Source organism: Salmo trutta, chromosome 5 (assembly GCF_901001165.1).
Source record: "Salmo trutta chromosome 5, fSalTru1.1, whole genome shotgun sequence".
Lineage (NCBI taxonomy): Eukaryota > Metazoa > Chordata > Actinopteri > Salmoniformes > Salmonidae > Salmo > Salmo trutta.
Window position 1 is genome coordinate 65,202,477 of NC_042961.1, and position 15,137 is coordinate 65,217,613.

At 40.3% G+C, this 15,137-nt stretch overlaps 2 protein-coding genes across 8 annotated transcripts in view; one reads left to right on the forward strand and one right to left on the reverse strand.

The window, feature by feature from the left end:
- Positions 1 to 15,137, reverse strand: part of LOC115194768 (Fc receptor-like protein 5) — a 342,937-nt gene that overhangs the window by 248,395 nt on the left and 79,405 nt on the right. The gene's annotated exons all lie outside the window — the stretch shown is intronic.
- Positions 503 to 14,407, forward strand: LOC115194786 (uncharacterized). 2 transcript variants are annotated; one of them, XM_029754717.1, is made up of 4 exons: positions 503 to 679; positions 8,337 to 8,381; positions 10,893 to 11,162; positions 14,051 to 14,407. In XM_029754717.1, the coding sequence occupies exons 1-4, from the start codon at positions 655 to 657 to the stop codon at positions 14,350 to 14,352; spliced, it is 642 nt and encodes a 213-aa protein (XP_029610577.1). In that variant the 5' UTR covers positions 503 to 654; the 3' UTR covers positions 14,353 to 14,407. The 2 variants fall into 2 exon arrangements, 1 of the variants encoding a protein (XP_029610577.1); XR_003878481.1 differs by lacking the exon at positions 10,893 to 11,162 and having other exon boundaries at positions 14,051 to 14,133.

A 15,137-nucleotide genomic window follows, 5' to 3' on the forward strand; every position in this document is an offset into this window, starting at 1 on the left:
ACCAAGGGGATTTCTACTGAGCCCACCCATAACCACAGCCATACTCAGGACCTGGTTATTACCAAGGGGATTTCTATTGACATATTGATATTGTGTTTTGCAGTCACTTTTAATGCTTAATATATCTACCGTTTCTATCATAGAGAGAGAGAGTCTGTCTGTCTCTCTCTCTATCTCTCTGTCTCTTTCTCTCTCTCTCTCTGTCTCTCTCCCTCCCTCTCTCCATCCCTCTCTCTCTCTGTCTCTCTCTGTCTCTCTCTCTCTCTCTCTTTCTCTCTCTCTCTGTCCCTCTCTTCTATATATCCCCTCTCTCTATCTAACTCTCTCTGTCTCTCTTCTCTCTGTCCCTCTCTTCTATATATCCCTTTCTCTCTATTTCTCTCGCTCTACCTACCTCTCTCTTTCTCTCTCTATCTATCTCTTCTCTCTCTATCTCTCTCTTTGTCTCTCTCTTCTCTCCCTCTCTCTCTCTATCTCTCTCTCTTTCTGTGTTTCTCTTCTCTCTAGGCCCCCTCATTCTGTCACACACATCTTTCACACCTCTCAGTCCTTCTCAAGAGGAAGTATAGACGGGTAGAGAGGAGAGGTGGGTGGGGGGATGGACAGGCTACAAGTCACTAGAGTTTAGATACAGTTAGTGATCGACACGTTGAGATGGAACGCACCTGTCATCTACTCTGTGAGTTGAATATTATCTAAATGGTTTAATATATATACGGTTCAATGTCTAGATATAATTTAATATCTGTATGGTTTAATATTTGTATATCTATATCGTTTAATATCTATAACGTTTAATATATATATAATTTAATATCTGTATGGTTTAATATATAGAATATTTAATTACCATATAGTTTAATATCTATATAGTTTAATATCAATATGGTTTAATATCTAAATAGTTGAATATCTATATGGTTTAATATCTATATGGTTATATATCTATATGGTTTAATATCTATATGGTTTACAATCTATATAGTTTAATATCTGTATAGTTTAATATCAACATAATTTAATATATATACATATATATATATATATATATATATATATATATATACGGTTTAATATCTGTATGTTTTAGTATCTATACGGTTTAGTATCTAAATAGTTTAATATCTATATAGATTCATATCTGTATGGTTTAATATCTATATAGTTTCATATCTATATAGTTTCATATCTATATAGTTTAATATATGTATAGTTAAATATCTGTAAATGTTAATATCTAAATAGTTTAATATCTGTATAGTTAAATATCTATAAAGTTTAATATCAATATGGTTTAATATCTGTATAGTTAAATATCTATATAGTTTAATATCAATATGGTTTAACATCTAAATAGTTGAATATCTATATGGTTTAATATCTATATGGTTATATATCTATATGGTTTAATATCTATATGGTTTACAATCTATATAGTTTAATATCTGTATAGTTTAATATCAACATAATTTAATATATATACATATATATATATATATATATATATATATACGGTTTAATATCTGTATGTTTTAGTATCTATACGGTTTAGTATCTAAATAGTTTAATATCTATATAGATTCATATCTGTATGGTTTAATATCTATATAGTTTCATATCTATATAGTTTAATATATGTATAGTTAAATATCTGTAAATGTTAATATCTAAATAGTTTAATATCTGTATAGTTAAATATCTATAAAGTTTAATATCAATATGGTTTAATATCTGTATAGTTAAATATCTATATAGTTTAATATCAATATGGTTTAATATCTGTATAGTTAAATATCTATATAGTTTAACATCAATATGGTTTAATATCTATATGGTTTAATATCTATATAGTTTAATATCAATATAGTTTAATATCTATATAGTTTATATCTATTTTGTCTATTATCAATAAGTCGGAAGTTTACATACACCTTAGTCAAATACATATAAACTCAGTTTTTCTCTACTCCTGACATTTAATCCTAGTAAAAATTCCCTGTTTTAGGTCAGTTAGGATCACGACTTCATTTTAGGGATGTGAAATGTCAGAATAATCGTAGAGAGAATGATTTAATTCAGCTTTTATTTCTTTCATCACATTTCCAGTGGGTCAGAAGTTTATATAAACTCAATTAGTATTTGGTAGCATTGCCTTTAAATTGTTTAACTTGGGTCAAACATTTCGGGTAGCTTCCACAAGCTTCCCACAATAAGTTGGGTGAATTTTGGCCCATTACTCCTGACAGAGCTTTTGTAACTGAGTCAGGGTTGTAGGCCTCCTTGCTCGTACACACTTTTTAATTCTACCCAGACATTTTCTATAGGATTGAGGTCAGGGCTTGGTAATGGCCACCCCAATACCTTGACTTTGTTGTCCTTAAGCTATTTTGCCACAACTTTGGAAGTATGCTTGGGGTCATTGTCCATTTGGAAAAGCCATTTGCAACCAAGCTTTAACTTCCTGACTGATGTCTTGAGATGTTGCTTTAATATATCCACATCATTATCTTTCCTCATGATGCCATCTATTTTGTGAAGTGCACCAGACCCTCCTGCAGCAAAGCACCCCCACAACATGATGCTGCCACCCCCATGCTTCACTGTTGGGATGGTGTTATTCGGCTTGCAAGCCTCCCCCTTTTTCCTCCAAACATAACGATGGTCATTATGGTCAAACATATCTATTTTTGTTTCATCAGACCAGAAGACATTTCAGTATGTATACTTTTTTTAAATAAATAGAACTTGATAAAATATTTAATATGACCTGTACTACTACTAGTACGCATTTAGTCACATTAAACATTAATCACATTCAGAAATAGCAAGAAAGACAGTCCATTTTTTTTTAATTTAAGGTTTAAGGAATAAGGTTTAGGATAGTGTCTCGTATCTATGAGATATAAGAAAGATAAGGAAATATATTTGTATATTCACTTCATTTGTATGGGTTACCATGGGTTACCTTCAGATGAAGGTTTAATATCTATATATATCTCCATACTTCCATTCATTTGTATGGGTTACCATTTGTTACCTTCAGACCTCATTCCATCAGTAGAAGATGCCTGGTTATTCTTTAAAAGTGCTTTCCTCACAATCTTAAATAAGCATGCCCCACTGAAAAAGTGTAGAACCAGGAACAGATACAGCACGTGGTTCACTCCAGACTTGAATGCCCTTGACCAGCACAAAAACATCCTGTAGCATTCTGCATTAGAATCGAATAGCCCCTGTGATATGTGATATTCCTTTTCAGGGAAGTTAGGAACCAATTTACACAGGCAGTTAGGGAAGCAAAGGCTAGCTTTTTCAAACAGAAATTTGCATTCTGCAGCACAAACTCCAAAATGTTCTGGACACTGTAAAGTCCACATAGAATAAGAGCACCTCCTCCCAGCTACCCACTGCACTGAGGCTACGAAACACTGTTACCACCGATAAATCAATGATAATTGAGAACTTCAATAAGCATTTTTCTACGGCTGGGCATGCTTTCCACGTGGCCAACCCAATCCTGGTCAACAGCCCTACACCCCCCCACAGCAACTCGCCCAAGCCTCCCCCTATTCTCCTTCACCCAAATCCAGATAGCTGATGTTCTGAAAGAGCTGCAAAATCTGGACCCCTACAAATGAGCAGGAGAAGACAATCTGGACCCTCTCTTTCTAAAATTATCAGCCGAAATTGTTGCAACCCCTATTACTAGCTTGTTCAACCTCTCTTTCGTATTGTCTGAGGTTCCCAAAGATTGGAAAGCTGCCGTGTTCATCCCCCTCTTCAAAGGGGGAGACACTCTAGACACAAACTGCTACAGACCTATATCTATATATCTATTTCTAGCCAAGTTAACAAACAGATAACCGACCATTTCAAATCCCACCGTACCTTCTCTGCTATACAATCTGGTTTCCGAGCTGGTCATGGGCGCACCTCAGCCACACTCAAGGAACTAAACGATATCATAACCTCCATCGATAAAAGACAGTACTGTGCAGCCGTCTTCATCGACCTGGCCAAGGCTTTCGACTGTCAATCACCACATTCTTATCGGCAGACTCAACAGCCTTGGTTTCTCAAATGACTGCCTCGCCTGGTTCACCAACTACTTCTCAGATAGAGTTCAGTATGTCAAATCGGAGGGCCTGTTGTCCGGACCTCTGGCAGTCTCTATGGGGGTGCCACAGGGTCAAATTCTTGGGCCGACTCCTTTCTCTGTATACATCAATGATGTCGCTCTTGCTGCTGGTGATTCTCTGATCCACCTCTACGGAGACGATACCATTCTGTATACATCTGGCCCTTCTTTGGACACTGTGTTAGCTAACCTCCAGATGAGCTTCAGTGCCATACAACTCTCCTTCCGTGGCCTCCAACTGCTCTTAAATGCAAGTAAAACTAAATGCATGCTCTTCAACCAATCGCTACCAGCACCTGCCCGCCCGTCCAGCATCACTACTTTGGGCGGTTCTGACTTAGAATATGTGGACATTTACAAATACGTAGGTGTCTGGTTAGACTGTAAACTCTCCTTCCAGACTCACATTAAGCATCTCCAATCCGAAATTAAATCTAGAATCGACTTGTTTTTTCACAACAAAGCATCCTTCACTCATGCTGGCAAACATACCTCGTAAAACTGACTATCCTACCGATCCTTGACTTCGGTGATGTCATTTACAAAATAGCCTCCAACACTCTACTCTACAAATTGGATGCAGTCTATCACAGTGCCATCTGTTTTGTCACCAAAGCCCCATATACTACCCACCACTGTGACCTGTACGCTCTCGTTGGCTGGCCCTCGCTTCATATTCGTCGCCAAACCCACTGGCTTCTGGTCATCTATAAGTCTTTGCTAGGTAAAGCCCCGACTTATCTCAGCTCACTGGTCACCATAGCAGCACCCACCCGTAGCACGCGCTCCAGCAGGTATATTTCACTGGTCACCCCCAAGGCCAATTCCTCCTTTGGCCGCCTTTCCTTCCAGTTCTCTGCTGCCAATGACTGGAATGAATTGCAAAAATCACTGAAGCTGGAGACTCATATCACCCTCACTAACTTTATTAAGCACCAGCTGTCAGAGCAGCTCACAGATCACTGCACCTGTACATAGCCCATCTGTAAATAGCCCGTCCAACTACCTCATCCCCATACTGTTATTTTTTATTTTTTTGCTCCTTTGCACCCCAGTATATCTACTTGCATATTCATGTTCTGCACATCTATCACTCCAGTCTCTGTCACTCCAGTGTTTAATTGCTAAATTGTAATTATTTCAGCACTATGGCCTATTTATTGCCTTACCTCCTTATCTTACCTCAATTGCACACACTGTATATATACTTTTTTCTATTGTGTTATTGACTGTATGTTGACTGTACATTTGTTTATTCCATGTGTAACTCTGTGTTGTTGTTTGTGTCGCACTGCTTTGCTTTATCTTGGCCAGGTGGCAGTTGTAAATGAGAACTTGTTCTCAACTAGCCTACCTGGTTAAATAAAGGTGAAATAAGAAAATAAAAAATAAAGATGTAGTTTTAATATATATATATATATATATATATATATATATATATATATATATATATATATAAATATATATATATATCCATACTTCCATTCATTTCTATGTGTTAACTTCAGTTGAGTCCCTTGAGACTTGTGGAGTTTGTAGAGCACCATCGTGTTCGTGAGAATATGTAGCTGAGAGTCTCCTTGTAACGGTCGTCGTCAAAATGAGACCAAGGTGCAGCGGAGGATGTGTTCTTCTTAAATTAATTTAATGGATCGAATGAACACTACAAAAATAAACCAAAAAACAACCAGCAACAGTTCTGTCAGGATACGATACAAAACTAAACAGGAAAATATTCACCCACAAACCCCAAAGGAAAAACAGGCTGCCTATGTATGACTCTGAATCAGCAACAACGAACTACAGCTGTTCCTAATTGAGAGCCATACACGGCAGAAACAAAGAAATACACCAACATAGAAAACGGAACATAGAACGCCCACCCATATCACACCCTGGCCTAACCAAAAATAGAGAACAAAAAACCCTCTCTATGGCCAGGGCGTTACAGTACCCCCCCCCCCCCCCCCAAAGGTGCGGACTCCGGCCGCAAAACCTGACTCTAAAGGGGAGGGTCCGGGTGGGCCTTCCTTACGGCGGTGGCTCTGGTGCGGGACGTGGGCCCTGCTCCACCTTCAGCTTGGCCCACATAGGTGGCGCCCCTGGCTGCGCCGGAGGACTGGCGGGCGACTCTGGCTGCGCCCGGCTGGCGGGCGACTCTGGCTGCGCCTGGCTGGCGGGCGACTCTGGCTGCGCCCGGCTGGTGGACGACTCTGGCTGCGCCCGGCTGGCGGGCGACTCTGGCTGCGCCCGGCTGGCGGGCGACTCTGGCTGCGCCGGACAGGCGGGGGACTCTGGCGGATCCGGACTGGCGGGCGGCTCTGGCGGCTCCGGACTGGCGGGCGGCTCTGGCTGCTCCGGACTGGGGAGACCCACTTGAGGCCTGGTCCGAGGAGGAGGCACAGGATAGACCAGGATGGGGAGACCCACTGGAGGCCTGGTCCGAAGAGGAGGCACAGGATAGATCAGGATGGGGAGACCCACTGGAGGCCTGGTCTGAGGAGGAGGCACAGGATAGACCAGGATGGGGAGACCCACTGGAGGCCTGCTTCGAGGAGGAGGCACAGGATAGATCGGGCTGTGGGGGAGCACTGGAGTTCTGGTGCGTAGGCTTGACACCCCTACTCCAGGCTGAATGACCACTCTAGCCCGGCACGGGCAGAGCGCAGGCATAGGACGAACTGAGCCATCCCAGCGCCCTGGAGACACAGTGCGCAGAGCCGGCGCAGGATAGCCTGGACCGAAACGGCGCACTGGAGACCAGAGGCGCTGAGCTGGCACAATCCGTCCTAGCTCGATGCCCACTCTCGCAAGGCACTTGTGGGGGGCTGGCATGTAGCGCTCCGGGCTATCAACGTGTGTACTGGGGACACCGTGCGCTTTACCGCATAACACGGTGCCTGACCAGTACTACGCTGCCTCCTGTAAGCACGGAAAGTTGGCCCAGAATTCCATCCTGGCTATGCCACACTTCCCATGTGCCCCCCACCCAAAAATGTTGGGGGCTGCCTCTCATGCCTATTGCGCTCCCTTGCCTCATACCGCTGCCTCTCAGCTTTTGCTGCCTCCAGCTCCTCTTTCGGGCGGCGATATTCCCCAGCTTGACTCCATGGTCCCTTTCCGTCCAGTAATTCCTCCCACGTCCAGGAATCCTGAACCCTCTGCTCCTTCCTCTCACGCTGCTTGGTCCGTTTATGGTGGGTGAATCTGTAACGGCCGTCAACAAAATGAGACCAAGGTGCAGCGGAGGATGTGTTCGTCTTAAATGAATTTAATGGATCGAATGAACACTATACAAAAATAAACCAAAAAACGACCAGCAACAGTTCTGTGAGGATACGATACAAAACTAAACAGGAAAATATTCACCCACAAACCCCAAAGGAAAAACAGGCTGCCTATGTATGACTCTCAATCAGCAACAACAAATTACAGCTGTTCCTGATTGAGAGCCATACACGGCCGAAACAAAGAAATACACCAACATAGAAAACGGAACATAGAATGCCCACCCATGTCACACCCTGGCCTAACCAAAAATAGAGAACAAAAAACCCTCTCTATGGCCAGGGCGTTACACTCCTCTTTCCATAGCGGGGTTATATTTGTTTGTAGCTGAGAGTCTCCCCTTTCCACATTGGGGTCATATTAGTTTGTAGCCCAAACAGTTCAGACGGTACAGATAGAATTTGCGATACTGACTTCAGATGAATCGCTTGAGAATCGTAGAGCAAAACATAATTTCCACAGCAGATGTGGAAGTCCGACATAGGAGACGTGGTGTATTGAGACGCAGCCCATTTAAAAACAGATCTCTCTTCAACTGAAGGACTTTGATGGGGATGTTTGTATTATGTTAATTAGACTGATGCACAAATGTGTCAACAGACTATTAAGGAAATGAATATCTGTGGTCCAGCTCAGTGTTTACATCATGTACCATAGTGATAGTTCTCTCTGTGCGTTTCAGTGTTTACATCATGTACCATAGTGATAGTTCTCTCTGTGTGTTTCAGTGTTTACATCATGTACCATAGTGATAGTTCTCTGTGTGTTTCAGTGTTTACATCATGTACCATAGTGATAGTTCTCTCTGTGTGTTTCAGTGTTTACATCATGTACCATAGTGATAGTTCTCTCTGTGTATTTCAGTGTTTACATCATGTACCGTAGTGATAGTTCTCTCTGTGTGTTTCAGTGCTGTTGAGTACACTGGTATACTGTAGCCTCGGACAAGGTGGAGGTGAGTACATTTATCTATATTCACCACCTGTTCTATAATAGTAACATTTCTCTATATTCATCACCTGTTCTATAATAGTATCATTTATCTATATTCATCACCTGTTCTATAATAGTAACATTTATCTATATTCATCACCTGTTCTATAATAGTAACATTTCTCTATATTCATCACCTGTTCTATAATAGTAACATTTATCTATATTCATCACCTGTTCTATAATAGTAACATTTATCTATATTCATCACCTGTTCTATAATAGTAACATTTATCTATATTCATCACCTGTTCTATAATAGTAACATTTATCTATATTCATCACCTGTTCTATAATAGTAACAATTCTCTATATTCATCACCTGTTCTATAATAGTAACATTTCTCTATATTCATCACCTGTTCTATAATAGTAACATTTATCTATATTCATCACCTGTTCTATAATAGTAACATTTATCTATATTCATCACCTGTTCTATAATAGTAACATTTATCTATATTCATCACCTGTTCTATAATAGTAACATTTATCTATATTCATCACCTGTTCTATAATAGTAACATTTATCTATATTCATCACCTGTTCTATAATAGTATCATTTCTTCCTGGTCTCTTCATTGGTTCTTCATGTCTCCAGTCCTTATTCTCTTAGTATAGAAGGTTCCATAATGGATCTCCACCTGTTCTAGCTGCTCTCACCTGCAACACATCACAGGGTAGAAAGTGATACTCTGTGATGTGAGATACAGACTCAAATAGCTACATAATGACTATAACTCCATACAGACTCATATAGCTACATAATGACTATAACTCCATACAGACTCATATAGCTACATAATGACTATCACTCCATGCAGACTCATATAGCTACATAATGATTATAACTCCATACAGACTCATATAGCTACATAATGACTATAACTCCATACAGACTCATATAGCTACATAATGACTATAACTCCAACCCTGTGGGGGGTGTCACTAATCAGGTCTGCAGTACAACAATAAGGCAGTGATCAGGTCTACAGTACAACAATAGGGCAGTGAAAGTGTCACGTCCTGACCAGTAATAGGGGTTATTTGTTATTGTAGTTTGGTCAGGACGTGGCAGAGGGTATTTGTTTTATGTGGTTCAGGGTGGGAGATTGTTCTGTTTATAGCCTTGTGCCTTACCAGCCTGTGAATAGTTGTTGTGTTTTCTTTGTGTACGTGTTTATATTGGTTCTCCTTCTTCACCAAATAAAAGAAGATGAGTGCACATATTCCTGCTGCGTTTTGGTCCACTTTATCCGACGACAACCGTTACAGAAAGTCTGGGGTTGCAGGTAGCCTAGTGGTTAGAGCGTTGGACTAGCAACCAAAAGTTGGTGGATTGAATCACCGAGCTGACAAGGTAAAAGTCTGTCGTTCTGCCACTGAACAAATGTTCCTAGGATGTCATTGTAAATTACATGTTGTTCTAAACTGACGTGCCTAATTAAATAGAGGGTAAATATTTAAAAAATAAAATAAATTCAGACACCAACTGGCTCTCTCCCTCCCTTCTGTCTGGAGACCAGGACATAATCTGGAGAAAGATCTACTGTCTCTATTATATTATGACAGACCAGCTAGATCTACTGTCTCTATTATATTATGACAGACCAGCTAGATCTACTGTCTCTATTATATTATGACAGAACAGCTAGATCTACTGTCTCTATTATATTATGACAGACCAGCTAGATCTACTGTCTCTATTATATTATGACAGACCAGCTAGATCTACTGTCTCTATCATATTATGACAGACCAGCTAGATCTACTGTCTCTATTATATTATGACAGACCAGCTAGAGCTACTGTCTCTATTATATTAACCAGACCAGCTAGATCTACTGTCTCTATTATATTATGACAGACCAGGACATAATCTGGAGATAGATCTAGTGTCTCTGTTTCATTATCTCTGTTAGAATATAAAGCCTTGTCTCCAGATCTCAGGATAGTATCCTACCCTCATCACCAGGTTAAACAGCTAGAGAATAGCCTCTCTCTGCAGTGTTTCAGCATCTCTGTTAGAATATAAAGCCTTGTCTCAGGATAATATCCTACCCTCATCACCAGGTTAAACAGCTAGAGAATAGCCTCTCTCTGCTGTGTTTCAGCATCTCTGTTAGAATATAAAGCCTTGTCTCCAGATCTCAGGCTAATATCCTACCCTCATCACCAGGTTAAACAGCTCGAGAATAGCCTCTCTCTGCTGTGTTTCAGCATCTCTGTTAGAATATAAAGCCTTGTCTCCAGATCTCAGGATAGTATCCTACCCTCATCACTTGGTTAAACAGCTAGAGAATAGCCTCTCTCTGCTGTGTTTCAGCATCTCTGTTCCAATGCAGCTCACAGGCTTCATCGCTCTTAAGGGCCTATATTTTAAAGTGTACATTAGACAATGCAACTCTATCTCTCTTTCTCTCTCTCTCCCTTTCTCTCTCTCTCTCTCTCTCTTAGACCTCTCTCTCTCAGATCTCTCTCCTCCAGCCTCTCTGAGCGTCAGTCCTGACAGATCTCAGTTCTTTAAATATGAGTCTGTCTCTCTGAGCTGTGAGGTTCAGGGGAACTCTGCTGGATGGAGAGTGGTGAGGAACACATCGAGAGGAATCCTTTCAGAGTGTAATACTGACTGGGGAAAACAACAAGGGTCTTCATGCGTCGTGTCACTAATACCATCATACAGTGGAGTGTACTGGTGTGAGTCTGGGTCTGGAGAACACAGCAATGCTGTCAACATATCAGGTATGAAGGCCCAGATGCAGACCACGTTGAATAAACAATAGTTTAATAGGGCAATAGACAGGTCAAGGCAGGCAGGGGTCAGTAAACCAGAAGGAGGAGGCAGTACAGGTCGGCAGGCAGGCTCAGAGTCAAAACCAGGTGGGCGAGAAAAGAGAGGAAAAAAGAAAAAAGGAAAAAAGCAGGAGCTGAGAAACAAAACGCTGGTTGACTTGACAAGCAAGACGAACTGGAAACTAACAAACAGAGAACACAGGTATATACATACGCTAATGGGGAAGATGGGCAACACCTGGAGGCGGTTGGAGACAATCACAAAGACAGGTGAGACAGATCAGGGTGTGACGCAACATCACGGTATGTCCACAAACACCATCTACTAACATTTTAGTGTTTAGTGGTTCATCTGGTTTCAGATAGCTGATGTTATGTTTATATATGATGTTTATATATTATATACAGCTGGTGCTGTGATCCTGGAGAGACCTGTTTATATATGATGTTTATATATTATATACAGATGGAGCTGTGATCCTGGAGAGACCTGTTTATATATGATGTTTATATATCATATACAGCTGGAGCTGTGATCCTGGAGAGACCTGTTTATATATGATGTTTATATATTATATACAGCTGGAGCTGTGATCCTGGAGAGACCTGTTTATATATTATATACAGCTTGAGCTGTGATCCTGGAGACACCTGTTTATATATTATATACAGCTGGAGCTGTGATCCTGGAGAGCCCTGTTTATATATTATATCAAATCAAATCAAATTTTATTTGTCACTTACACATGGTTAGCAGGTGTTAACTTCTATGGGCTAGGTGGGACGCTAGCTGGGACACAGTCAGTAAAATATCAGGGCGGAAAATTCAAAAACAACAAAATGTCATAATTCAACTTTCTCAAACATACAACTATATTACACCATTTTAAAGATAAACTTCTCGTTAATCTAACTACATTTTCCGATTTCAAAAAGGCTTTACAGCGAAAGCAAAACATTAGATTATGTTAGGAGAGTACATAGACAAACATAATCACACAGCCATTTTCCAAGCAAGGACATGTATCTATAAAACCCAAAACACAGCTAAATGAAGCACCAACCTTTGACAATCTTCATCAGATGACACTCCTAGGACATTATGTTACACAATACATGTATGTTTTGTTCGATAAAGTTCATATTTATATCCCAAAAACAGCATTTTACGATGGCGCGTGATGTTCAGAAAATATATTCCCACCAAAACCTCTGGTGAATGTGCACATCAATTTTCAAAAATACTCATCATAAACGTTGACAAAATATATAACAATTATTTTAAGAATTATAGATAGACTACCCCTGGATGCAACCGCTGTGCCAGATTTTAAAATAGCTTTACGGAGAAAGCACATTTTTCAATATTCTGAGTACATAGCTCAGCCATCACGGTGAGCTATTCAGACACCCGCCAAGTTCAGGGCAACCTAAACTCAGAATTAGTATTAGAAATATTGTCTTACCTTTGCTGATCTTCGTCAGAATGCACTCCCAGGACTGCTACTTCCACAAGAAATGTTTTTGTTCTAAATAATCCATATTTATGTACAAACACCTCCGTTTTGTTCGTGCGTACAGATCACTTATCCAAAAGTATAACGCGCGAGCGCGGAATGAGTGACGAAAAGTCAAAATGTTCCATTACCGTACTTAGAAGCATGTCAAACGCTGTTAAAAATCATCCTTATGGTATTTTTAATGTAAAATAGCGATAATATTCCAACCGGACAATAGTGTATTCATTCAAGGAGAAAAAGAAGGAACAGCGGTTCTCGCGGGACCGCGCATATCCAATCACTTTGTTGCCAGGCAGTCCACTCAGTAACTGAGCTCCTATTATCTGCCCAGTGACAGGAGAATGCTGAAACAACTTTCTGAAGGCTTTTGACAGCCAATGGAAGCCTTAGGAAGTGCAACGTAACCCCACAGACACTGTAGCTTCGATAGAGAATCAAAAGAAGAACTACAATTCTCAGACTTTTCACTTCCTGCTTGGATTTTTCTCAGGTTTTTACCTGCCATATGAGTTATGTTATACTCACAGACACCATTCAAACAGTTTTAGAAACTTCAGAGTGTTTTCTATCCAAATCTACTAATAACATGCACATTCTAGTTTCTGGGCCAGAGTAGTAACCTGTTTAAATTGGGTACGTTTTTCATCCGGCCGTGAAAATACTGCCCCCTAGCCCAGATAAGTTAATGCAAGTGTAGCGAAATGCTTGGGCTTCTAGTTTCAACCATGCAGTAATATCTAACAAGTAATATAACCTAACAATTCACAACAACTACTTTATACACACAAGTGTAAAGGAATAAATATGAATATGTACATCAAAATATATAAGTGAGTGATGGCCGAACGGCATAGGCAAGATGTAATAGATGGTATAGAGTACAGTATATACATATGAGATGAGTAATGTAGGGTATGAAAACATTATATGAAATGGCATTGTAAAGTGGCTAGTGATACATTACATCAAGATGGCAAGATGCAGTAGATGGTATAGCGTACAGTATATACATATGAGATGAGTAATGTAATATACAGCTGGTGCTGTGATCCTGTTTATATATGATGTTTATATATTATATACAGCTGGAGCTGTGATCCTGGAAAGACCTGTTTATATATGATGTTTATATATTATATACAGCTGGAGGTGTGATCCTGGCGAGACCTGACAGTGTAGAAAGGGTCTCATTGAATCTGGTGTTGACTAGTAGAACAAATAAATGTTTAACTCAGATGTGATACAGACTCAGCTCTGGAATATATTACAATATTACAGATATCAGACTGACCCTCTCTCTCTCTCTCTCTCTCTCAGTTCTCTCTAATCCAGCATCTCTGAGTGTCAGTCCTGACAGATCTCAGTTCTTTAAATATGAGTCTGTCTCTCTGAGCTGTGAGGTTCAGGGGAACTCTGCTGGATGGAGACTGAAGAGATACACAGTCACTGGGGAGCGTTCAGATTGTGGAATGAAATGGGGAAAACAACAAGGGTCTTCATGCAACGTGTCACTAAAACCATCAGACAGTGGAGTGTACTGGTGTGAGTCTGGGCCTGGAGAACACAGCAATGCTGTCAACATCACAGTACCTGGTATGTCCACAAACACCATCTACTAACATTATAGTGTTTAGTGGTTCATCTGGTTTCAGATAGCTGATGTTATGTTTATATATGATGTTAATATATTATATACAGCTGGAGCTGTGATCCCGGAGAGACCTGTTTATATATGATGTTTATATATTATATACAGCTGGTGCTGTGATCCTGGAGAGACCTGTTTATATATGATGTTTATATATTATATACAGCTGGTGCTTTGATCCTGGAAAGACCTGTTTCTATATTATATACAGCTGGTGCTGTGATCCTGGAGAGACCTGTTTATATATGATGTTTATATATTATATACAGCTTTAGCTGTGATCCTGGAGAGACCTGTTTATATATGTTGTTTATATATTATATACAGCTGGAGCTGTGGTCCTGGAGAGACCTGTTTATATATGATGTTTATATATTATATACAGCTGGTGCTGTGATCCTGGAGAGCCCTGCCCTTCCTGTTACTGAGGGAGATTCTGTGACTCTGCGCTGCAGATATCAGGGAACTCCCTCTGACCTCACAGCTGATTTCTACAAAGATGGATCCCTCATCAGGACTGAGACTACAGGAGAGATGACGATCCCTGCAGTATCCAAGTCAGATGAAGGACTCTACAAGTGTACCAACTCTGAAGGAGAATCACCAGAGAGCTGGATGACTGTGACAGGTGAGAATATGAGAAACCTTGACATTCAGATTATTTGGTCCTTCTTTACACTGTTAAGTGGTGCTAAAACCTGCATTATAAACTGGGTGGATCCAGGTTCATCATGCGTGAGACGTTACATTCATAAT